This window comes from Anarhichas minor, unplaced genomic scaffold, assembly GCF_050575085.1.
Source record: "Anarhichas minor isolate MPS153535 unplaced genomic scaffold, ASM5057508v1 ptg000002l, whole genome shotgun sequence".
Taxonomy (NCBI): Eukaryota; Metazoa; Chordata; class Actinopteri; order Perciformes; family Anarhichadidae; genus Anarhichas; species Anarhichas minor.
In genome coordinates, this window is record NW_027466448.1 from 8,043,179 (window position 1) to 8,068,533 (window position 25,355).

General features: G+C 41.9%; 1 protein-coding gene across 1 annotated transcript; it reads left to right on the plus strand.

Moving 5' to 3' along the window:
• The first annotated feature begins 13,346 nt into the window (after positions 1–13,346).
• LOC142960670 (BCL2/adenovirus E1B 19 kDa protein-interacting protein 3) lies at positions 13,347–18,657 on the plus strand. Its single transcript, XM_076102657.1, has 6 exons — positions 13,347–13,389; positions 16,473–16,623; positions 16,877–16,958; positions 17,526–17,599; positions 18,286–18,432; positions 18,609–18,657. The coding sequence occupies exons 1-6, from the start codon at positions 13,347–13,349 to the stop codon at positions 18,655–18,657; spliced, it is 546 nt and encodes a 181-aa protein (XP_075958772.1).
• The last annotated feature ends 6,698 nt before the right edge of the window (positions 18,658–25,355 follow it).

Consider the following 25,355-nt stretch of genomic DNA (forward strand, 5'->3'; position numbering starts at 1 on the left):
ATCTGCGATTCTCTTTCCTTAAATCAAATGTCTTTCTATTATTCCTGCTCATGGGCGCACAGCGTGACTGTTATTCCCCATATGCATGTGTTTTACAGATTTTTCTTTTCCTCCATGTTAAACAGTCTGTGGCCCTGTTATCAGTCCTTGATGATCTGCCATGGTGACATCCTTTCTGATTCATCTGGTCACTGTGTGACAGCCTGTCTGCCTCGCTGTATTTAGTCGTATGTTCTCGTCACACTGATTCTGCGGCCTGTTTTTGAAGATCTACGGCCTTGATACGTATATATATATATATATATATATATATATATATATATATATCACTTCCACTTCCTGCCTGCAACTGGCAGTCGGGCGTGATGCTGTCGTTTGCCTTACACGATCTATGGATCTGTGCCTTGTTATCTCCTCGTGATAGCCTCTGACACTGACAAGCTCGGGCTAATTCTGTGTGCGAGTGTGACTGGCCATTGCTCTGTTCCCCTCTCTGCTATGGGAGGGGTAATTAGTGACTCCTTCACAGCTCCCAGGTTATTTAGGGAGAGAGATACCCGAGGGGCTGCCACTTTTATTTACGTCCACTGTTTTCCTCTCTTTCCCTCTTTCTTTCCCCGGCTCTGAAGAGGAGGATCTTTGTCACAACCGCGCTCCCACCGTCAACCCCTTTAAAAACATGGTTATTACAATTAATTATGATTAAAGTCACAGCTGACAAGAGCCTTGGGGGGAAATATCTACCATACACACCCGGATATAGAAACAAACCACGGGATTCCTTCTCATTTTACTTTCTTATCACTGCAGTGTATACAGATGAGCGGCTTATGATTCACACAGAAGACCAAACGGTAGATAGTAGACTAAGGGGGACTGAATCCTGATCTACAGAGGCTTAAGAACAAAAGATGATGTATATCTATAGCATATAATCGATCTACACTTTCCGTTTGACCTTGATGATTTTCTTCCTGGATAAAAATCACATTTCCAGTCCTCCTATTTTTTTATAAGCATCCCATTTCATTCCGGCCGTCAGTCTTGCTACCCATTTCTTGTAAAAAGCACTCTACTTTAAACATTCACCCTGACAGATTTTCCTCTGAGTTTCATCCACCATTCGCAGGACCATTACCTTAACTCATTCTATGGGGTGTCATCCTGATCCTACCCTCTTTCTATCTTTCTTCCTTCTGGCCCATCTCCTTTCCTCCTTCCTCCGCCGCAATCTCCCCCAGCTGCCTCTTTTTGCCCCACATCCCCTTCTCGCCACAGTTCCTGCCTCTCGGACTGCAAACTACCTTCAGATCAAAATTTACGCTGACACTTTAATGAATCCAGCCCCTCTTAATGCTGCACAAGCTCACTCCTATGGCTGAGGCCAGCTCTTTACCACATGTGACATTTTCATGTTGAGCTTTATTGGCAGACAAGAGATAAATCACCAGGCAGGAGGAGGAAGGTGTGCAACGGCATAATGCCAGCAAGGGTCATAACTCATTTCGGTTATTATTTAAGATATACCACAGCCGTCGTGCTGCCTACCTCTCGGAGGAGGCTTTACTGTGACTATAGGCTTCTATCATCTTGCCTTCCTGTGTGTGGTTTTATGATGTGTATATGTGTGTGTGTGAGGTTGTGCGTGTGCTAAGGTCACATCTGATCTCCCTATGCTAAGCCGTGCTGACTCTGAGAAACATATCTGATGTATTCAAAAACACAAGAAGCCACGAGTCTGCTTGCGCAGATCTAATACTATTCTGATTCTTTCAGGGATGTTGAGAATTGCATCACGCCAAAAAACACACCTCTGGGTCTCACTGTGCTGAGGAGGTGGAAGGTGCTGTGGATTGAATTGTTATGTAAAGGCATGTCAGATCGGATTGTCTAGGCACGCTTAAATTTGTCAGACAGGACTGGGTAAAGAGGAGGCACAGAGAGGAAGAGGAAGGAGAGGAGGTAGACATGCTTGGTTATATTTAGAGATGCTACGAGACATATAGCAAACTGAGAGGAGTAGGAATCTGAATAAGTAGGAGGGAGACGGGGCGGAGGGAGACAGACAGGCGGAGGTAGGGGAAGCAGGAGGGAACAACCCCTGGCAGCAGAGGAAATGTCATGGTTAGGGTTCAGTGAAGTGGTAAATCAGGAGCATCAGCGTGTCAGGGCATTTAAGGGGGAACTGGAGAGGAACTAAGAAAAGCTATATGATCAGTTATTGGCCCTGTGAGCAAAAGGAAGGGTAAGAGTTATACCTGCACTCAGAGGAATAACACCACACAGTCAGCTCACAGAGCAGATGTAAAGTGCAGGAGCCTTTGTGCCGTTTGCATTGTTGTCTAAAGAAATCTCAAATTCCGGAACAACTCCTTGAGAGTTGCCTGTACACAAACATTTTTGTTAAGTAAGCATTGTGTGCAGCACAGCACAGCACAGCAATGTCTCAAACAGGGGGATGTTTAGTTTTATTTGATACAATAAAACCAGCAAGCACATTAAAAAAATGCAGATGTAAGCGCCATAAAGGACTCTGTGGGCACAAAGATTTGTATGTAAACAGATCCACATGCATTCATAAGCGATGCTGAAGCAGAAGTCGACCACAGCATAGCTTTAAAGAAATTGTATCTAGAAATAAGCAAAGTAAGTAAGTAAAGTAAAGCAGCACGTAAAAAGTCTGGGATCTGCTCTTGAGAAAATGAATTCCTTCATTGCTGATACCCAAAGCTGAAACAGTGTTACTGATGCAGCTGCCTCTGACTGATGCAATCTTAAGCCTGATCATGCTTAACAGCAAATTAAATTACACAAACAAACACAAATTAAATTACGATTTTTAATTCATTATAAACCCGAGGCAACACAGTGAACACAGCCATTGGTATTCCTGTCAGACGCTCGAGTAGAACTGTAGCAGCAAGATGTAAATGCTGGATTGTTTGTGCACAGCCATTCAGCTTGGCCAGTTACAGTCAAGCCGTCACGGCAAGCCATATTTCACCCGACACTATAGCTGCAGCATTCTGCATCTACACACAGAGAGCTTGGAAGGTTCTAGTGTTTTTGTTTTGTCAAAATAAAGTTATCCTACAAGTGGTAATCACCATGGCAGAGAGTTGAAGGAAACTTGCAGGTGCCATATGGTGAACTTCGCCTCAAGCTCCAAGACACAGTTACTGGAGCTTCCAGCTGGTCAACACGGTGGAGTATTAGCAGCTAAAGTGCCAGATATTTCCCTCAGGAGTTGTTGTTGACCAAAACAGAGCTTAAATAGAGTGAATGTTGGACTTAGATTCACCGGGTGGCCACAAACACGGCTCTAAATAAATTATAATGTTGCTATGTAACTGCTGGATGTGTAAACAAGCTAGAATTTGCTAGTAAGTTTGCCATGAACTTAAAAACGTATGATATGTCAGTGTCGTGTTGACAGCTGTTGGAATGTGAAAACATTGATTTTTTTTTAATCGCAGGACTGTTCGTCAGACTCCCTAACTATGTTGGTGTTTGCAGGTTTGCGTCATTTTAACACTCTACTCTAATGATCTTCATGAAAGTAACGACACAGGATGCAAATATTTCAAGGTTAAACACTACTTGCACTGTCACGCAAACAAACACAAATGTCGGCTTGCAAAGCCACTGGCTAGCGCGTCACTTAAGACGACAGTGCGGCCACCCTTCTTGTTCAAGTTTCCTTAAAGGGTGGCCGGATTATTTCAAACTTTTAGAGTGCGGTTGCCAGAAATGATTTGTTTCATCCGTCCTCTTTTGACCAAAATCCTATGCCTAGTATGAAATCCCTAAATCTAGGCCAATGGATTGTGATAAGCAAATTTAGCCAACTGTGAACAAATTTGATGATGTTTGGCTATCTGGGAAAGACAGCCATAGTAAACATTGTTTTCTTTCAGCAGAACTAATTGTCTGGTTTCTCTGGCTGGTTAGTTCTTTTATGCCCTGATTATTTCACCTCTGAAGGGATTCAGAGGTGAAATAATCCAAAGGTCTCTGTATGAGAAATCAGCAGCCAAACACAACAAGTGACTTTATTGACATGTCCAGTGCACAAAAGCTACATGTACATGCAGCACAGTCCGCTCCCCGGGGGTTACTCTCTGCTAGGCTGTCGTGCTGCAAAGTCCCTGTCCAAACTAATGTCCCAAGAGTACATCATAGTGCATTACCTATGAAGCCAAGCTGCTGTCAGTCCAACGAAAATACCTGGCCAGCAGACTCACAGATTCAGATTCACCGAGCATGGCGAAAGCAGAAGACAGTAAAAGTTTAAAAGAGGGCTACATCAGCTTCTGTTGGGTAGAGAGAGAGAAAATGAAGTGGCGGTGTCAGAAGACAGATTTATAAGCAATGTGAGAAAAGGATTAAATGGTAGGCAAGTGATGGCTGGGAGATGGAGATTGCTGACCCCTGAAAACACACACTGATGAGATAAGATAAAAGGGAAATACAATGTAGTGGAGAGCAGAGTGAGTGAGAGAACAGGAGCAAAGAGTTGTGTGACAACAGACAGGATTAACAGCACAGCATTTCTTCACACTGCAACTCTGTGTGTGTGTGTGTGTGTGTGTGTGTGTGTGTGTGTGTGTGTGTGTGTGTGTGTGTGTGTGTGTGTGTGTGTGTGTGTATTTGATGGTGCACATGCATGCATGACAGTGCATGTGCAATTGCATTAGTATGATGCTTGTCAATACAAGATTGCTGTGAGCCAAGTTAATTGAGAAACAGGAAGGATAATGCAAAGTAAATGTAGATGCATAATGTTGAAGCACACTAGTATTATTGAAATGCAGTAACAATGTCGCACATTACTTGAAAATGAAATGCCAGAACAGTACGCATTGGACCTTGCCAAGACACACACACACACACACAGATCCATACAAATGGAATTCCCTCGCTCAGTGCCTCCTCCTCAAACTTTCTGCGTACACCCCCCACTGCACACACAAACACACACAGTCCTGCTCATGACAAATATGCAATGAAAGCACGCTGCTGGAATCTGCAAAGCTACATCACTGACAGACCAATCTAAGCTCCTCACTCTTTAAAGCTTCTCATAAAGCTGCACAATCTCGGAAAACAACTCCCACACCTGCAGTAAAGCAAATCCCAGTATCCAAACACACACGTACGATATCCCTTTCACTAGATTTTACACGCACACACAGGCACGATATGAGCACACAAACACACCCCCATTGTCAGAATAAATATGTGCACATACAGGCAAACACACACACACACACACACACACACACACACACCTGCCAAAGACATAAACAAAATGTATGCCCGCACGTGTGTGCACACATGCAAGGACGCACACTGCCTTTCTTTTCATTGTGCAATTCAGCAGAATGTAAAAACAGCCAAAAGTAAAAAGGTACTCGTTGCCCACGTCAACTGCACAAAAACAAAACAGATACTTGTGCGTTTTTAAATCTGTCCTCAGCTCTGATCTTTCTCACTCCGTTATCTCTATGGTGATGCTGAGAGAGGGCTGATGGGGAGATTGCTGTACTATCTTCCATCAGGACACAGAACTGAGTCACACATACCACATCTCTCTCTTCCTGATTCCCTTCTGTGTTGTCTCTTTCTCCCACAAACGCTCGCTCCGCTTCTCTGCTATTCCTTCACGTCTCTTCAGCCCATTCTTCCATCCCTCTGGCGTTCATCGTTTGCTCTTATTCCCACCTCTCTGTCACTGCTGCTTGGTGAGCTTCACACCGTTTCCTTTCCTCTGTGTAGAGTCCATCTGCTTCTCTCTTGTCTCCCTTTCCTCTCCTCCTCACCTCTCTCTCCTTTCCTCTCTGGTTGTGTCTTCCTCTATCTCACTCTGCTCTTCTTCTGTGGATGCATGCCTTTCACGTGGGAACCTATTTATCCATCCCTCAGAGCGCTGAGCTCCGCTGTGCCTACCTCACTGTCTGAGCGTTCGTGCTGCGAGTGGAAGTGAATGGACAGGAGGGGGAGCAAGACGACAAGAGTGAGCAAACAGGCAGTTATGCTCTCAGATGCTCCTCTCAGTTCCCCCTGTCTTGTTCCTTTTTCCTCTCTCCCCCTTTCTCTCTGCGTCTCTCCATCATGACCTCCTCTCTGTGTCGCCATGCAAGCCCCTGTATCCTTGTATGCAAAGTGAGGGTGGGAGGGCTCGGGGGTGGGGGGTGGGACGGAGAGTAGAAGGCAGTCGGAGGTGGAGCTAGTGAGTCGGTCTAATTAAAAAGCAGAGTATGTACAGCTGCAGAGAGCAAAGAGGGAGACAGCAATGGGAGGAGAGGGGAGGAGAGAGGGGAGCAAAAGTGATCCAGGGGGCGGAACCGAGGGACACAGAGGGAAGAAGCAGTCAGTAGGGGGTGGAAATGAGGGGCACGGGGTGGTTAACGGGGGTGGTGGTAAAGACCAGCTAGTAGTGTGAGGTGGGGAAAAGGAAAGAGCTGACAGGACACCAAGGTCAGCTGGGGAGGAATGCAGAAAGGTCATGCACACAGAGAGAGGGAGGGAGAAGGATATAGGAACAGACAGGTAGAATTATTCTACAGATATCTCCCATATGAGTGGGGGCAGAGGCGGGGAACCGTGACCAGCAGGATAATAGAGACACATGGACAATGGCCCTCTGAAGCACAGGCAGATCCACAGGCATCGAAGGTTAAACCGATCCAGTGTTTTCAGGCCGCTCTAAATTAACATGTGGAAGTGTTGTGCATGCAAATTAGAAGGCAAAACACCAATCTGTGTTAAATAAATCACGTGTTTTTTGCTTTTTCTTGTCTTCTGTCTGCAGTTCTGAGCCCCTTGTTTGTGTCCAGGCTTGATGACTATAACAAATTGATTTTTTTTTTTCTTATTGTTGAACGTCGACCCCATCATCACTGCACTGGCTGTTGTTACCTGAGGCTGGTTAGTAGAAACCACTCCATACAGCGGAGATAGAGAGATAAAGTCTGCACCTACATGCCTAAAGGGCTGAGACATCTCATCCCATTTTATCAGCTCTGATCACTTATCTTGTCCCATCTCCTCTCTCGCTAGCAGACTTACATTAACATCCCATGAATCTTCTTTTTTCATCTCTCAGATATTCACTACACTTGCAGACCTCATTTCTGGGAATCCTCATTTGAATGGATTTCGAATATAATTTCACGGAAAGAGCCCAATTACTTCTGCGCATTTTACAGTAATAGGAGATGAATGGGCATGATACATAAGGGGATATACCTATGGAATACATGAAGTGTATATATGAATAAAGAGACATTTCTTTTAGCAATTAATGGTGGCACCTATCCAAGGGCACAGTGATTAAATTAATCTTCAGAGGGTTTAATGAGACCCTCCACACGTTTCTCTATATAACAACATACCATGTTAAAATGATAAAAGTTAGTCTTTTTATGGGCTGATTCTAGGAAATAACGAGGATGTTTAGTGATATAAGTTTCATGTTAAAACAGAACAATTTGGTGGCTTATCTAGTAATAACATGAAAAGATATCTTGTTATAACATGATCTTGTAAAAATGAGTTTCTCGTAACAAGAAACTGATGAAATATTTTTTGTCATAGTGGCATCAAAACAATCCTATAAACAACATGACGGACTGATTGATTGCAGATCCACTTGTTCCAAAAAGCCGGATTACTTTGCTGGATATCACTGTGAAGTAACAAACATGGACCCCAAATCGAAAACATGGACAAATATATAAACTAAAATCTGTCGTGCAAACCAGATAACTCAGGAACAGGCCCCAGGATCTGCACCTGCAGCTGGGTTGAAGCAGAGTGACGCACTGGTTAAAAGGGGTGTGCAGGGTGGTGTGCTGCACTGTGAGCTTTGCTTTTACTCGGCTGCAGCGACTTTGACGTCTGCGACGAGTTGAAAGGCGAGTGATGTGAAAATCCTTGCATGTTTTTTGGCTGTTGGAGACATGACAGCATGGTGAAGCAGCAGATGGAGGACAATGGAAGGAGGACAGATGCGTCTTCTAAAGAGGCTGAGCAGTCTATCGGCTTCAGAGAGGACCTTGAGTTTACAGACGACAAAGAGCTTCTGCAGGCAGAGTTTATAGGTGGTCTATTTTGTCGGTGTTTGAAGCTCTCCACAACTCAACTGTCCTGCTGGTGATTATAGTGGAGATGTGTGAGGCTCAAAGCATCTTTGAAGAGCTAAAGAAGCAGTTTTAGAAAAACTTAATAGTAAAAAAAACTATATTACTTAGGGTTAAGTAATGTTCCTACCTCCCAGGCTAAATAAACCCAAATGGATTATCTCACCAACTATTTTTGTTGATCCTCTGATTCCTCTAGCGCCACCATGAGGTCAGAACTTAGATTTGTACAATACTGCAAAACTAATGAGATTCCCTTCGCTGTACTTCGTGTTTTGTACAAATTAGATATTGGCATGTTAACATGCTAAACTAAGATGGTGAGCATGGTAACCTATACTTAGATTACTGACTAACAAAATGCATGTGCCCTATAGCATCATCATGTTAGCATACTGGTGTTAGCATTTTGCACAGAGCACCGCTTCTCCTTGACTTTGATCAAAAACGTCATGAGGTCAAGGAAAGATATGAAGGAGAATTCATAATGACTTAGGAAAAGACAACTGTAGTGATAAGTAAATAAGTAGGTAAATGTATTTTTCCAAATCATTAAGCACCAAAAGGTGCCCAGCCCACATGGGTTTACAAGACAGACATAACAAACAGGAGCAATAAAATAATGAGAGCGAAACAACAAATATATGCTAATACACCTCCATGCATGTCAAACAAAGCTAAAGCAAATATGAACGCAATCCATCTTCCACATTAAAACATAACATCTGGGGCACAGACTGTGCCTTTAACACATCAAACATAAAGCTCCCTCCTACGCTGTTGGTAGACATTCAACACAAACTGTACTAGGTGAAACACTTTGTAAACAGGTACTGAAGTCTTCAGTCATGGAAAACAAATAAAATAAAATGGAAAATAAAATATTTTTGCATGCTCCCATGCCCCAAAAATGATTATTTGAAAGATCCCAATAGAAAATGTGTTTGGTAAGTCTGCTCTCGGGCTTGGTCAAAAACCCAGAGTCGCAACATGTCACCCTTATGCCGCACTTCACATGGCTCCCATCCCATCAGATACTTTTTATGCAGACAGAGAAAACGGCAAATAGCTCCTTTCTTGAACTGCGTCACATTTTGTTTGCTTACAATAACCCCAGACCCCTGCACCGTAATCTCAAATAGGACAGACACAAGATTTATTTAGCCGTGTATCGGTTTTACAACCCACACAAAGCTGCTAAGAGAATGCTACTGCACTTACACTAGGCCACGCAATTATGTACGGTGAATGTTGTTGACGTGCATCACTTTAAATGTTATCACTGCAAGGAATTGTGGCACAGCTTTATCTCTCTTCCTTTTTCTAAAGGATGGTAAAGTGTGCCCTAAGCTAAATGAGATGGGAAAAAAGGAAGCACTGAAGCTTTCCTTAGCTTTTAGAGAATTTGACCAGCTCTCATCATGGCTGCCGCTTAGATACTTCCAGTTGAAAAAAAAGGAGTATTCGACCGCAGCTTGTGTCTTTGATCCACATGACATTGTAAAGAGTGTCTAGCACACATCATGTTGTGTCAGATCTCTTTTCCTCTCGGTATATCTCTCTCTTTATCTGGATTTGTGTTGTCCACGTGAGTCTTTTCGCATCCACTCGAGGTGAGCCCACAAACTGTAATTCTTTTTTATCAAGCTAATAAGCTCCCTGCATATAGCCAATCAGAATAATGTTTTTTAACTGTGCCCACAGAGCCACCAGAAGAACACCACTAGTTTCACTGGCACTCATTAATCAGCCTCTGAGTCTGAACAGCTACAAAAAAAAAAGTGAATTTTAAGCAGATCCTTTTATGTACGCTCAGATCAAGTCATCAATCATAGGGTTGCAGGACAGGGGACGTGCCTAATGGCGAGATCTAACTGCGGCCATTACCTGAAAAGGTTTTATTATTTTGCTACCTCAGTTTCAAGCATGATGGATGAACAGGGTGGGCAGTCATTTACCGGACCTGACTACAACTGGCGTCTCTCTCTTTGATCTGAGCCGGGGTCCAGGACATTGTCAAAGATCTTAAGCGGCTTTGATGGATGAGGGAACTTTTTCTGCTTTGTTTCTGGGCCGAATAATGACTTTCCGTGTCCGTCCTCTTGTCTAGGAACAAGGCTGGAGGTCAGGAGAGAAATGCTGCTTGGCAACATAATAAATGGTTGAGAAGATAGACTGTGAAAGCAGAGAGATTTCGGGCTGCTGCTGTGCACCAGAAGGCACTAACAATACATTGCATCATTCTTAATGCTTTGGTCTTCTTGTCTACCTCAAATAAGTCTTACAAAAGTGATTTACACAAAAGTTATAAGGCAGTTGTATGGAGCTGTATTACATGAAAGTTTTCATTTTGATGCTGGTAGATAGAATTGCCTCGGGACAAGGACTTCTTTTGGTTGCTCTCTCCACCAGGTGGTGATGTTGTTTTTCTTTTTTGTTTCATTACAATTCACCCTTATTGTTTGTGTTGACTGAACTGTTCATTATTAGTAAGTAATCAGAGTAAAGGGGTTAAAACATTATGATGGTGAGAGTATAGTGTGTGCACATCCTCTCTGTTTGCTCTTGGCTACATGAATGAAATCCATCTCCGAGTCGGTGCGCTGCTGATGTCGCTGATGCCAAGCGTCTTAAAGGAATGCCACAGAAATAGACGATGATGATGATGGGGCTCATTAGATACGGCCACAATCGGAAAAATATTCAACAAATGCTTGATCTCATTCATTAAAAATAGTGTAAATATAACACTGAGTTCTTAAATGTTCTCCAGGTATATGATGCCGATGATGCAGCAACCGTGAACATCCTGATCTTCTCTGGTCCATTTCATTTGATGTTTTTAAGGCACACATCAAAGGGTACTTTCCAGCCTATATACAGCTTGCCAAAGATTAAAAGGGAGTGCTTTTAAAACTGTATATATTTTCTAGATGTTGGCACTAGCCTTAATAATTTGACTTTAGAACTGCAGCCCACTAGAAAGATCTTTAATTAGGACATTTTGCATGGAAATCCCTGGATTAGAGAGCTGAAATGTTGTAAAATATATTTATTCTATATTTTTCAAAACAGGTTACAGTGTAATGTTGTAGGTGTTCAGTACAAACTGTTCCATACCTGTGAGGAAAGATTTTAATATATATATATATTTAAATTTAAATCTTCAGAGGTTCAAAACAGACATGTAACAAGTTCCAGATTCCAGGTTTCAGAGAACAGATAACTGAATACAGATTACAGCACATGGCAACAACATGGAGCAGGCGTGGAGAGAGTGGAACAGGGCTGGTTAAATATCTTCAGGGCTGAGAGGAAAAGTAGGAACAGGTGAGCAGGTGGTCGGGGAAGGTCAAGTGACTGGAACTGAAGGAAAAGGGGCTTTTGCAGGGCAGGAGGGAGTGTCTGGATGGGACGGGGGAAATAGTCAGAGGGCATCTGGTGGACAAGAAGAGAATGCCAATGAATGAGTTTGAGGAAGTGGGAATGTGGCTGTAGGGCAGAATGTGACAAACCATGTGTCTCTTGATCATGAACAGATCTGTAGTTTTGCTAGTCAGATTTCAACGACATTTTTTGGATGGACATTCATGGTGCCCAGAGGATGATTTCCATTGTTTTTAGTGACAGATAAAGTTACCCCTGACTGACGATTTCGTTCAAACCCAACTTGGTTCAAACCCAACTTTAAAACGTGGTTTCCTGGCAAATGTACTGTGGTCCTCCAGAAAGAGACTTGACTTATATTTTTAGATAGTTATTTAGTTCATCAGGTATACACTCTTATGAACCAATAATGGAAAGAATAAAACCCATAAATAATCAACTTATTAACATTTTGAATTCATAATTCTAGACTTGTTGACTTATTAGACAGTGTGAAAGTATTTTTTGATGAATTGCCAACATCTGTAACTGCTTTATTACAAAAGGATACACACCAGCCGAAGGGAATGTTTTAAAGCTGGACACCCAAAATGATGTATTATCATCAATAAAACCACTAGTTACTACTCTAATATTCTGATTCTTGTTCAACTCTTTATAAAGTAAGGATCTTTAATTCCCCAGCGTTCCCGCACCAGTGCTGTTTTCCCATCGACGTGTTTTCCTCTACCTGAACCATCCTTTATCCCTAATCCAAACAGAAACACTATTCAACAGACAGATAACTCCAGTATTGGGGGCAGCTGCGGTCATCGCAACAAACATGTATAGCGACATATTCATACCCACATAACAGATAGAAGCTCAGCTCATGATAAACATTTTTTACCAAAGCGAAACACAATTCCAACACCAAGAAAACTAAATGAACATAAAGTAAAAACAGGCAAATGCTGCTATCAATTTTGCTACTTCATGCCACCCGCAAAAACAGAAACATGAAGCTGAGACTCCAGATTCCAACAGTCTTTCCGACCAAAACTCACTAAACCAGCAGTCGAAGAAGAGAAAAAATGAACTTCACTTCATACAGCCAAAACCATTATTTTGCTTTTTTCTAAAACGTCTCCAACTTTGCTCTGCTTCATTTTATTAGCATCAGTCTGTTCACAAAAGTGTTACCTTCATTATGATAGTGAAATCATTTAAATAGGCAGAGCAGCTGTAGAACTATTCATTTTGGGCATGTTATTTTCAAGCGGGGCCTGAGCCAGAAGTCTCCATCACATGACTTAGTCTCTCCAATTTTGTAATTGCTGCCATAGATTATGTGATCATCATCAACAGCGAGCTGAGAGAATTAGTACTGATATGTAGCCTATATAGAAGTTAAAGTGGTGTTTTTGTACTTTCATGTCAAATTATAAAAAAAAGTAATGAGGTATAAATCAAATTTTTTTTAAGGAATCATTTTATGGATAACTTTAAGTAAATTACCAGTAAAATGGTGGTTACAGTGTTTGGGCACACACTGCGTCATGCACCTTGTTGTTGGTGTGGCTTTTGACCCTGCTGAGCTCTTTCTCAGCTTGTTTTGTTTACCTCTTCCCTCCTGGCACGTGGGAAAGGGATGGGGAGGGAGGGGGGGGGGGGATTAGCGCAGCGTCGGTGCCCGGTGTCTCTTTTAGACAACAACAAACTCAAGAGTGAAAAGCGTACACGGCAGAAACCCATTTGCACCCGCTAGTCCTCGGCCAGTGTCAGCATCTCTCCGAGCTCTGTGCTTCTTCTCCATCCAGACCCCGGCGTTCAAGCATGTCTCTGTCCGGCTCGCAGACACCAGAAGACGGACTCTACGGTGAGTGATGGTGGTACATGAACCAGGCAGCTTGTTTTTTCTGTTATATGACGTTTATTTATTTGCCTTTCACGGCCGTGACGTAGAGGCTATTTTGCGCACGTGTAGAAACAATAACCGAGATCCTTATTGAAGCCGCTGCGTGTACAGATCGATTTCATTTCCCAAAACGCAAATATCAACAAAATGGGTAAATAACGAGCCCATTCATTCGCTCAGTGCAGATATGACGTGCAGACATCCTATCATCATATGACATCGTCATAATGGCAGCAGGTGAGAGAGGATTCCACTGAGAGAAGAGGGCACTGCTGGTGTAGTTTGCATTGTTGTTGCCACTGACACTGTCATTGTGTAAACGGATTCCCTGACTCACCTGTTTGTATCTCTTTAAGCCAATTAAGATTATTGAAGATTTCCTGACGCTTATAGCTTCACTGTGCTGCATGCACATTGGCACAGAGGCTGCTGGGTAACAATGTTCGGAGCAGGACACTAAAGGACTGTATGGAAGTGAAGTTGAGCCTCATACTTGACTTTTTAAAAAGCAAGACAGGGTTATCAGTTATTTGCAATAACCGAGTTTTAAGGCCAATACTAATATCAATATTTGGAAGTTTGAAAAGTCCGATTTTATATATAAATATGTATATATTAACTGATAATATTAACAATCCTTCAGATGAGTTGTTTTTTTGTAAGAATTGTGACAGAGATACAGAGTCAGTGGGACATTTTAAAGTTGTAAAATCATCTTGTCAGTGTTCTGTTAACTTGTCATGTAATGGTGACACGGTTTCTAAATACCTCAAAGTTTTCCATTTCTGTAAAGCAATTTCTTCTTATTTATCAGCTGACACCAATAAATCTACAATAAGGTAGTATTGGCTGATATATTTGGCAAATTTATTGGCCGAGCTCCTTTATCAATTTTTGCCTTGAACGACCTCCTTTAGAAAAACGTGTAATACCAGTTCAACATGTGAATGAGACAATATTTTTTTACACTGCCTGAATTGCACATAATAGGTAGCAATTGCCCAAAAAAATAACAAATGTGTGTAGCGTTTACAGAAAATTTCCCGCTGCTCTCTATTTTTGAACTAAGGGCTACTAAATGAACAGTTATTACCAGTTTCCATCCAAATGTGGCGCAAATTTAAAGCTAAATCTGCGAAAGGAAATGTTATTTTGTGTCCGTCCAGTACTGATTCTCAAGTCCGGGGCCATTAAATCACTCAAGAAGAACCTTTTGTTTTAAAATGGTCAGCATTGGCACTTGTGTATTTATATCCTCAAATTGAAAAGATGCATAAAAAAGATGCATGAAAATTAATTTAGTTAGATTAGACACAAAATGCGCCTTTGTAAATGCAAACAATGTAACTATTCAGTCTGTCTAAAAGCTGAAATTAAATCTAAATTCCAGGCAAGAAAAAACTATCCCAAAACAATGCCACTACCCTCCCTCCAGCAAAAAAAGCATAGACAACATAACCTCCCCACTTTTCGCCCCCTCCCTGTCCTTTGACATTTCTGCACTGTCTCTAAACTGGAAGCAGACATTCATAGCAAATCAAAAACAAGCCTGTTGTGCTGCAGTTCATTGATTCTTTTAGCATCCAGCTCTTGTCCACATTACATAAAGCTGATTTGGCAGTGTCACGGATGAATGTGTAAGGGATTGCACCATAGAAACTGTTTTAGTGCTGCAGAATGATGACAGATAGATAAGTCAGGCAGCAAGGCAGTTGTTATGTCATAACCCCCCTCTGTAAAAAATAAATAAATAACTAGGGCAATGGCACAGTTCCCCTGCTCTCCCCTCCCTCCAGCTCTGTGCCCACTTATGTCTCTATTCCTTCTGCTGCTTTTTGTGCGATTACAGTGTCAAAAACCCGTGTAAAGTGAGGATTAGAGCGATCAGATGAGGACAGATGAGGTGTTGATATTTTGTAAATGCTGCCTATGTCACAGAGGGATACAGACAGCATGACAAGAGAGAACCAAGCAGAGGAAGGCAGAGGGGGAATGGCTAATCTCTAACAGAAATAAGATCTTACATAAGCAAGCATGCTGTCAGCCTGAGTTAGCTTTGCCCTACTGTTTGACTGTGGGTGTGTGTGTGTGTGTGCGTGTTTGTGTAAATATCTTCCTGCTCATGGACCCAATGAACCGGAGTGACCATTCATTCATTCACAGTCTGTGTGCGTTCTCCAAACTCATTGATTGAGGGACGCAGATTCTGTCTTTACTCTTGGTCTCAGTGTTTGCGTGTCCATGTGTGTAACACAACGCTGTCCAGCTGAATGTCCATCTAGCGTCCATCGTCTCGCCGGTCATCGGATGTCACGTCAGGACATCCGTGGTGCTGCATAAGTCCCCATATGTCAACACACACACACACACACACACACACACACACACACACGCGCACACACACACACACACACACACACCTGTCCACTCACTGACCAGCTGCAACATTATAGAAGGAAACTAATTGGCCGATATGGTTGAAATAATAATATTGCAATTGTTCAGAGAAAAATATTTATTGTGTCGAGTGAAAGAAGGTTCACTTCATGCATCATTCTGAGCCTCATAATGGGATTAGTGGGTTATTCAGGGCAACAAAAGATACAGTGGCCAGTAATGGGGGAAAAATTTTAAATTAAATGCAGTTTCATGCATTAATAGAATGCGTTTCATGTCCTGTGACTTACAAACACATCATTACAAATACAATTCAATTGATTTTTATTTAATTAATGTCCAGTTTTTTGTTTTAAATGCGTTTGTAAGTCACATAACATGAACACATTGTATTAATGAATGAAACTGCATTTAATTTAATATTTTAAATATTTTATTCCCAGTGACAGGTCTGCTCTCAGCAGCAAAACAAAATGTGACTCAACACTAAATTATTAGGCTATGGATTTGTTTACCTTCCTCCTGTTTACTCTCTTTCTGGCTCATGCAGTGTGGCATATGTGCATGAAGCCTCATCGTCGTCTGCCTCCTTGCCGGCTGCCTGAGCATCATTACAAACTCTGCTGCTCCTATTGTTTCCTCATCAGGCTCCTGGGTCGAGCTGGAGGAGCTGATCACAGCCGCGAGCCGCAGGGAGAGTCCTGCAGGGCCGCAGGACAGCGTCTCCTCCAGCCTGCAGGGGGAGCTGGAGAGGATCCTTCTGGAGGCACAGCTGGAGTGTGAGAGGAGTAGAGACAGGTAATGGTGCAGTTTGTTTGTGTGGGTGTTTATTTGTGTCAGCTTTGTTGTTCGGGGGTTTGAGCTGCACAGCGCGGTGTAAGAATAATTTGCACAGTAATGAGTTTCATTCTGTGCTCAGTGGAACTTTGCTTGTTTTTCACAATATGTGTTTACTTTCTTCGTGTTTGTTTGTTTGTTTTAACAGAATCTGCAGTCTGTCCATATCTTGTTACTTAAACCCACATTGTAAATGTCTGTTTGTGGTCCACAGTCCTACGCAGGAGGGGACTCCACGGTCCACCGGTTCCCCGAGACCCAGTAGTGAGCATGACAGTGACTGTATCACCATTCAGGTATTCATTCTGAACACTGACATGTGTCGTTAATATCCATCAGATAAGTGCATCCTCCCTTTTGTAATCTTAAATCAAAAACAGATAAATCAGAAAAATACAGACATTTCATTTTGTTGTGACTTGTGGTTTGATTTTAGAGCCCATTACCTACAAATCAAAAAATACAGTATACTTTTAATACAATTTATTTTACATTATTGCCGACCACTTACCAAAGAACCTTTTTTTTTTTTTTTTGATTTCCTACTTTCCTGCCACTGATTTCCATTTATTAAAGTTAAACAATCACTTTGCAGAGATATTACTTGCTTTAGATAGGTCATCTATCTCATGGAAGTTGTTCTGTTTTACTGATCTGTCTTTGAGCCGTTGCTTCTCGCTAAATGGTTTGTTCTTTGAGATTTCCTCCCTAAGATTTATGTTCAAACTCAAGTCGATGTGGATATAGGTATCAGTAATACATGTGCTGAGGTTTCTCAGGTTAAAGTCACTTTCTCTGTCTGGATTTTCTCTTCTGTGTCGTCTGGTCTTTGCACATTATCTGATCCCTTATGCACGTTGCAGGAGGAAGCTGAGCGGCGAGGTGACACTGACTGGGTGTGGGATTGGTCCAGTAGACCTGAAAATATGCCACCAAAGTAAGACCAGCTCTTATTAAGTCGGTTAAGTTTAGTTCACTTTCTTTTATAGTTATTTACGTTTGCTTTCATTTTTTTACAACATCCCTCAGTTATTAGAGTACTTGGAAGCACTTGCAAAGACATATAGGTGTTGAAAAGTTCAAAAGGAATACGAGAATACCTCTCACTTTGGTGTATATAGAACTGGAGGCTATTAGCTTAGCTTAGCATAAAGAGTGAAATCAGGGGAAACCGCTAGCCTAGCTCTCTCTGCCTCCCAGCACCTCTAAAACACACTAATCAGCGTGTTGTATTTAGTTTGTTTAAATCGCTACAAAACAACAATTTTGTGGTTTTATGGGGAGTTACGTGCTGCAACTATTTCTTGGCGCAGTGAGTCTTTTCGTCACCGGGTCTCTTAACTTTGACAGCATGTTCCAATGCTGTGCCTTAAATTATGTTTACGTATTATACCTTTGAGTGTTGAGGAGCACATGAATCACACTCATTTTCTTCTATGCTGCCACACTTGACGTTTAATCTTCTGCATTTCAATAAGTCTATTCGACAGGTAGTAGCTCTTAATGGTCTCTCTACTTCGCAACCGTTCTTGCATTCTCGGTTTTCTCTCTCGTGTTCTCATTACCTCTGTTTTTTTCCTTTTCCATCCTCCCTTTGCCTGCATCACTCTACTTTCTCTGCAGAGAGTTTGTGTTTCAGCACCCTAAGCAGCAAAGCTCCCTCAGCATGAGGAAGACTGAGGTGATGAAGAGAGGAATCTTCTCCTCTGATGTTTTCCTCATCCTTGTTCCCTCTCTGCTGGCTTCACACCTGCTCACACTTGGAGTCGGGTGAGACACACACACACAAACTTACTCAATATCTGTAGCAAAACTTATCAAGAAACCCAAAACATGACAGGCCTTCTGAAGCTAGTTACAGTTGCTAAGTTATGATTGGACAACTGCTGTTTGTGGGAGGGGTTTAGCAAATGATCAACTTTCTCTTTCCTACTTTCTCTTTTTAGGATCTACATAGGAAAGCGTTTGGCCGCTTCTACAACTAGCACGCTGTGACGTCGGCTGTAGCCCAGTTCCCCCCTTCGCTAACAGTCCGGCCATTAAGGTCGGACTGTTAGCGCACTAATATGCCTCCTTCCTTCTCCATCATGGGGCAACCTTAGGACCCTGCCCGCCTGTACCTCCGTCTCTCTGTCCATCTGTCTACCCAGCAGCACTCTGCCAGTCTGTCTCTCTGTCAGCCTCTGCATGTCGTAGAGCCCGGACCAATGAGTCAGGCTGAGGTCACTTTTACTCTCCCGGAGAATAACACTGATCTCAACCAGCATGATCAGAGAGGAGAGATAACCCAGATACAAGAGAAAGGAGAGAAAGAATTTTAGCCAGCTAGAACAATAAATCCCTTTGATTGGAGGAGATGAAAACGGTGATTTGGGAACCGTGTGTTCGGACGAAGTGAGAAAGATAAGATGTGGCAGCCCATCGCCCAACCTTCGAAAAAAGCAAAATATCTGTCATTTGTCAAAAGTAATGACCCTCTGTAACACTGAGCTGCTGAAAGCAGTTCTGGAGTTTTATCCTGCACTGATGGTGTATCTAACGTAGAGACTTTTAGTTGGCTGAGTGAATGTAGGAGTGGCTCTGGTTGTGCTTTTTGTCCTGTAAACCAATTCAATATTTGACCACCGACAAAGACAATCATGATCCCATTAAACTTCACTCCTCAAAACCTTTAATGTGCCTCTAGGGTCTTTTATTCTTCTCTTCCAGTCTCATCCTGCCAGTTTTCGCCGGACACATGTTCATCTCGTTTAATAAATGCAGGGAAAGTGAAGCACTTTCAGCAAGATTTACTGAATTAGTCCTGGGCCAGTAATTTATACTGTATGTGTGCAGTGTATTTTTAGTTTTTGTCTGGAGATTATGTGCAGGCAATCATATAAAACTAAAAGGAAACACTTTGACAACCCACTCTGTTGTTGACAAAATGCAAATGAACCGAGCATCTGTTTAGAATTTATTCCCTTTTCCATATGAGGTAAATTACTGAAAATCACTCTGTTGATTTGTCCTGATAATCTCTTTGATGTGCATTTCATTCGTGTTTTTTAAACCTGATCTCCACCAGCAATGACTCCACGTCTTGTCTAACATGACATCACACCAGCCTGTCTCTTTCCATCTGCTGTTGTCATTCTTTACCTCACAAAAGTCTTTTCTCTTTTTTATAACAAGCTGCTGCTTGACCAGTCAAGGATTTGACATTTTATTGGTTTCCCATAAACCAGAAAGCCGTTTCCTCGTAACATCTCATGAAAATAGCTGGCTTGGATCAAGAACGAATGGCTTGAGAAGCAAACTGAGGTTTTGCTGTACTGCCTTGAACGTAAACATGCCCATTTGCTGTCCGGCCCGACCAACCCCAATGAGTTTATCAGCCATTAGCGCAGTGTTTGATGTGAGGGGTCCTGCTGAGCTCGTTAAGCTACTTCTAGATACACCAAGCTGACGATGCAACAACATCTGCCTGTGTTGGCAGAGCACAAAAGCACCTGGTTTCCATTCCCAGACATCCACACATAAGACACCCACATGTAAACTATGCCTAGTTACTAGTACATGTTTTGGCATCACTTTTACACAACAAGGAACAACAGGAAGTACTCAGTACTGTTTAAATGTGCTTAGGAAGTGTCCATTCATCCTTCACTGCCATTAATTAATTTATGTTGTGTAATGTTGCAATTAAGGGTTTCAGTAAAATGGTTAAATTCCGGTGTATAACAACTTCGTTTACGACAACTTTGTCGTAACCAAAGCTATGACAAAAACACTTGTTGATGTCATTTTTTGATGACAAGACACTAAACACATAAACCTTTACAACCACCCAAAATGTCTCTTCTTCATAAGGGGATTTAGCCGCTTGAGGTGCATTAGCGGTTATTGGAAGGAAAAAAAGTAACAGATCTATAGATGTAACGGATCCACAGTCCTGCTGAAAATTAATCAAGAGGCGGCAACAAAAACAGATGCATGAAAACACAGGCCAGCACTCAGAAGGTAAGCTACCTTTAAGCTTTATGGCCACCTGTAAGCATGGAAACTGTACACAAACATGGTGACAGCTGTAGACTTTTGTTGACTACAAACAGACCAACAACTAGAAAGGTGCACTCAGCAGAGTGTAGATCTCTGCAACAACCATTGCTGGTATGTTTGATTGACTGAATACAACCCACAATTGGGTTAGAGTGAGGAGTCAGCAGTCAATCAATGGCAGTATTACTCAATAAAAGACGTTTTGAGAAATTGTGAGTCACTGCAACCCCAAGAGGTCCTTGGGTAGGAAGCCATAAATGAGCATAAACAATATGCAGTTTGATGCAGCAGTATGCGAGATTAGCCGTGGACAGACACATAGATGCACACTCACTCACACACAATACTCCATCTCATTATCTCCTGGTGCCGATAATAATAATAAGAAATTGACTAAAATGTGACTAAAACAGTTAAATTGTTTCTTTCACCATCAGATGACAATCTAGCTTTGCCTGCTGTGTTCCCAGATATCAGTGATTGCTTTGATAAGCACAGTTTTATCATAATCTAGAGAAATCATAGTGAAAGCTATACGGCAATAGATCAGAATTATCCTTAAAGCTGTTTTTTGTGCCTGATTCAACCCCCTGACTCGTTTATCCTCAGCTTGGGGTAAACAGGCAGTCACAGGTGGCACAGGCTGTTGTAAATCACCATGTTTTCACACAGTTATATCCTCTGTTGCTGTGAACCTGGTGACTTCTTTATAGCAGGGGACTGTGTTGGGATCCGTCAACCCTGTATTATCCTCCCTGAAGGAAGGGGGACAATTACTACAGCAAACAGCCTTAAATGCCACATGTGATTTTTCCGAGCGTAAAAGTGAAGTAGCAGACTTTCGGATACATATGGAATACGGCGGTCAACAGAAGTCTGAGCGTTTGGCATTACGTAAGAACTTGTAGCTGTTGAAGGTAGAGGACACTAAGGCTGAAACAAAATGTGGAATAAATCTGTTCATTTCCTGCACTCTACTTTAGAGATCGGACATCTGACTCTCTCTGGGAAATGCATTATCTTCCTACTCCTATACTGCTAGACAGGAAATAGAGAGAGAGTCCTGTTTCAAAGGGTTTGGATGTAACAAAGAAAGTCAGTTAAGTTGGCACGCTGTCCGTGCATCGACATTCAAACAAGGTCACTAATTTGAGCCTTACTAGCATCTCAAGTAACTTCACTTTACCACATGTGGCCCACTTCCCCCTCACAAACCACGTATTATAAGAAATAGTAGGTCATAATTTCAGAGAGAATGATGTTCTCCCACTCAAAAATCTGACGTATAATAACAGTAACCGATCCAGCACACTCCTACACGAGTAAACATTTTCAGACAGAGATCCTTGTATTTTTTTTTATACTCTTGTCACTCTTGAGAACACTGCAGCAATTTGACTGTCTGAACAAATGACCCAGTGTGCTCCCCCACTATGTGCCGTTTCCCAGCGTATGGCGGACCTTTCTAGCCCAGACACGCTTGGTCTCAACGTGCCAGAACTATGAAGGATTAATGAGAGCACCTGGAATAAGGCTCAATGGAGTTCAATCGAGCACAATGCAGCGCTGTTCGTACTGTGTAAACAAGCTGCTTAATATAGCATAGGTGTGTTTTGTCCTCAAAAAATTGTTGTGCAATTGTTTGATATCTGTTTTTTCTATTTAGAACGCTTGTTGTTGGAGAGCTGACTAAAATGGGACATTCAGTATTTTTTACATTTATGTGTGTAGGTTTATAATAAATGCTGAAGAGAGGAAACAACTCAGAAGCTGCCAGTAAGCTTCATCAGAACTTCTTGTCAGATGGCCAAACAGCTTCGGAAACCCCTTCCCACCTTTCTAACGTCAGCATTTGAGAAACCAAACCAGGATTTGAACTTTTGAATTTTTTCCAATCTTGACACAACTATTTCTTTCACTTTTTGTATGAATAACCGTAACCCTTCTCTCTCTATGCCCAATTCACTCCGCTTTCAAGTGTGGCTTTTCGGAACAACTATAAACACTTTCCAATGTGGTCGGACAACACATCATTCAAAACAGTTCTTTCATTCATAACCTGGCCCTAAGAGTCTACAGCCATGCTTGGGGCTCATTAAGGCTGTAAGCTAAATGCTAATATCAGCATTGCTAGCATGTACGCAATGATGATGCATGCATCTTTGTTTAGACGGTTTTAGCAGGCTAACATTTGCCGATTAGCACTAAGCACAAACTACAGCTGAGACTAATGAAGAAGAATTTAAAGTTTACCCCGATGATTGAGGTGATGCGATATGAAATGTCAGAGGAGTTATTACAATTCATCCTGAGGGAAACATGAATGTCTGTACCAAATTTTGTGGAACCTTTCATGCAAAACCTCATTCTCACACTAGAAGACAACTCAGGGGACCACTTAAGTCATTATGATTCATCCTCTTGGGAACATGAATGTCTGTGCAAAATTGTATGGCAATCTATCAAACAGTTGTTGAGATATTTCAGTCTGGATCCAAGTGGTGATTTGAAATGGCCATCCCTTGAGACATGCTGCTATAGCGTGGCTAAAAAAGTAAAAGGAAAGAGAGAAAGTTTAGAAAAATAGGAAAAGGTTGCATCGGGGGCGGTGTTGTGAAAAACAGAGAGATTGCAGCGTGGCTGACTTGGCGTCAAGTATCTGAGATGATTTACAGCAGTCTGCAACTAGACTATGAGGTGTAGGTGAGACATGCATTAGGATGGAGTGAGTGAGTGTGAACACATCCAGCTGGTGTGAGTGACTGAAGGAGCAGCTGGATCGTCTGAGATGGTCGCAGAGTGAACTCACAGTTTACACATGGCAAAACCATCAACCGCAACTTCAACCGGAGGGGCCTTCATCACGTACCCTTGCATAATACTGAGAAATGTAGTGAGACACTCAAACCACATTGTTGTTTTAGAAACGATATGTTCCCCTAATCGCACTTGGGCTATTCTGAGAATACCTCAGTGCACCTACAGTATCATCAATCTTCAGGCGTAGGAGCCATGTTTTTCCAAGAAGGGGTGTATAAGGTTTATGTTACGGCGTCCACAACTGAGATCATTTTGAGTGATTTTACAGAGAGACGTGAAGGCGGGCGGTTCGGTCAGGTAAATGGAATTGAAAAAATCTATCATTGGTTTTATTCGTTTCCTGACGTCTGCTTACAAAAATCCAGTTTGTATCGTACACAAACCAGAGTAACGGTCCATCTCACATTCAGCTCAAATAAATATGTTTGCAGAAATTTGGTTTGAATAGCTCAAGGCCAACAACTAAATACATCTACAGTTATCAGGAGCAGTGCCTTATTTCTAAAGATTTTCTGTTGCTTATTAGCTCAGAATACTTTTTCTGATTAATTTGGGTACTATAACATTTGATGTATAATTTGTATTCATGCCCTCTCTGCTGTGTTAGACGATTCCAGGAAACTCGACGGCATTATCCACCATGACATACCAATTTGGCTCAAGAGTTTGCAGTCTAAATATGCTGCAGGATGTGGGTCCATTTATTATTAAGCCTCTGCCTTGAGTTCAGAGTCACAGTCTGTCTAACACCAAATATTCAGGCAATTTAATGCTGTAATTTTGGGTTTGGAGTGAGTCCCTTCTGCCAGACAGGGTGGAGGTTTTGATAGATGCTGCAGATTTAATGAGGTGTTGGATCAGCCCTCTCTGACTTGTTGACTCGCTGCTGTTACATAACTTCATCAGGTAAGACAGTGGAGAGCTTGTAAGACATTGCGTTCCACAGTGTAATGACCACGTAAGCACTCAGCGCCGGAGTAAGGAGACATATGGTCAACTCCAGCTGTGGTTTGCTGTGTTGTAAAAGTCTGTGTCTATAAAAAAGTCAGCTCTATAAATGATCCTACAATAATGTACCAGAAGAAGAACAACAATTAATTAAGACAAATGTTTAGATTAAGGGTCCTTTCACATGGGTGGTTTGGTTTATTTTATTAGGACCAAGGAAAAAACAAAAGAATAGATTGTTGGATTTTAGTTTTGGTCCGGTTCCTGTTCCCAATGATTTTTTAGAAGTGGGGAAATCAAATTCTGGTGACTGACAGAAGTTTATCTAGCACTTAATCCATTCTGATGTGTATGTTTATGTATGTTGTCACAAAGACTGCACGAATAAATAACCAATTATAAACATTAGTAGTAGGACTAGACTGCAAATCAATCCGCATCTTATGAATAATGACTGAAAGGTAGTGCCAGGGCGGTACAAAAGCCTCTTTGGGCACTCCCAGATGACGGTGAACCGTAAGGAGCACACAGAGGTGTCTTGTACAGTAACACATCGGGGCTTATTACTGTGGGATCGCTGTCACACACTTTTAATGGACTTAATGAACTGACAAAGTAGGGCTTGGAGACAGAATTGTGTTGAAACATTTCATGATAAAATGAGATAAAAGAAATAAGTATTTTTTTATCCATTTTTGAATATCCAATACAATGTAGGCTCTGCCGAAGCCTATACTCCTTTGCTACTGCTGTAAAACAAGGAGAAATCGTTTTGAGCATCAAGATCCCCGTGAAATGACTTCAGTAGTTTCACTACGAGCATTTAAATTATTATATCCCCATTCAAGTAGAAGGCTAAACTGGAAGTTGTCCAGCTTGACCGA

What these genes read in the sequence shown, in the direction of transcription:
- LOC142960670 (XM_076102657.1), top strand. Translation starts at nt 13,347, where the DNA reads ATGTCTCTGTCCGGCTCGCAGACACCAGAAGACGGACTCTACG. An exon ending in TGTGAGAGGAGTAGAGACAG is followed by an intron (nt 16,624 to 16,876) that starts GTAATGGTGCAG and finishes TGTGGTCCACAG; the next exon opens with TCCTACGCAGGAGGGGACTC. An exon ending in CTGCTCACACTTGGAGTCGG is followed by an intron (nt 18,433 to 18,608) that starts GTGAGACACACA and finishes TTCTCTTTTTAG; the next exon opens with GATCTACATAGGAAAGCGTT.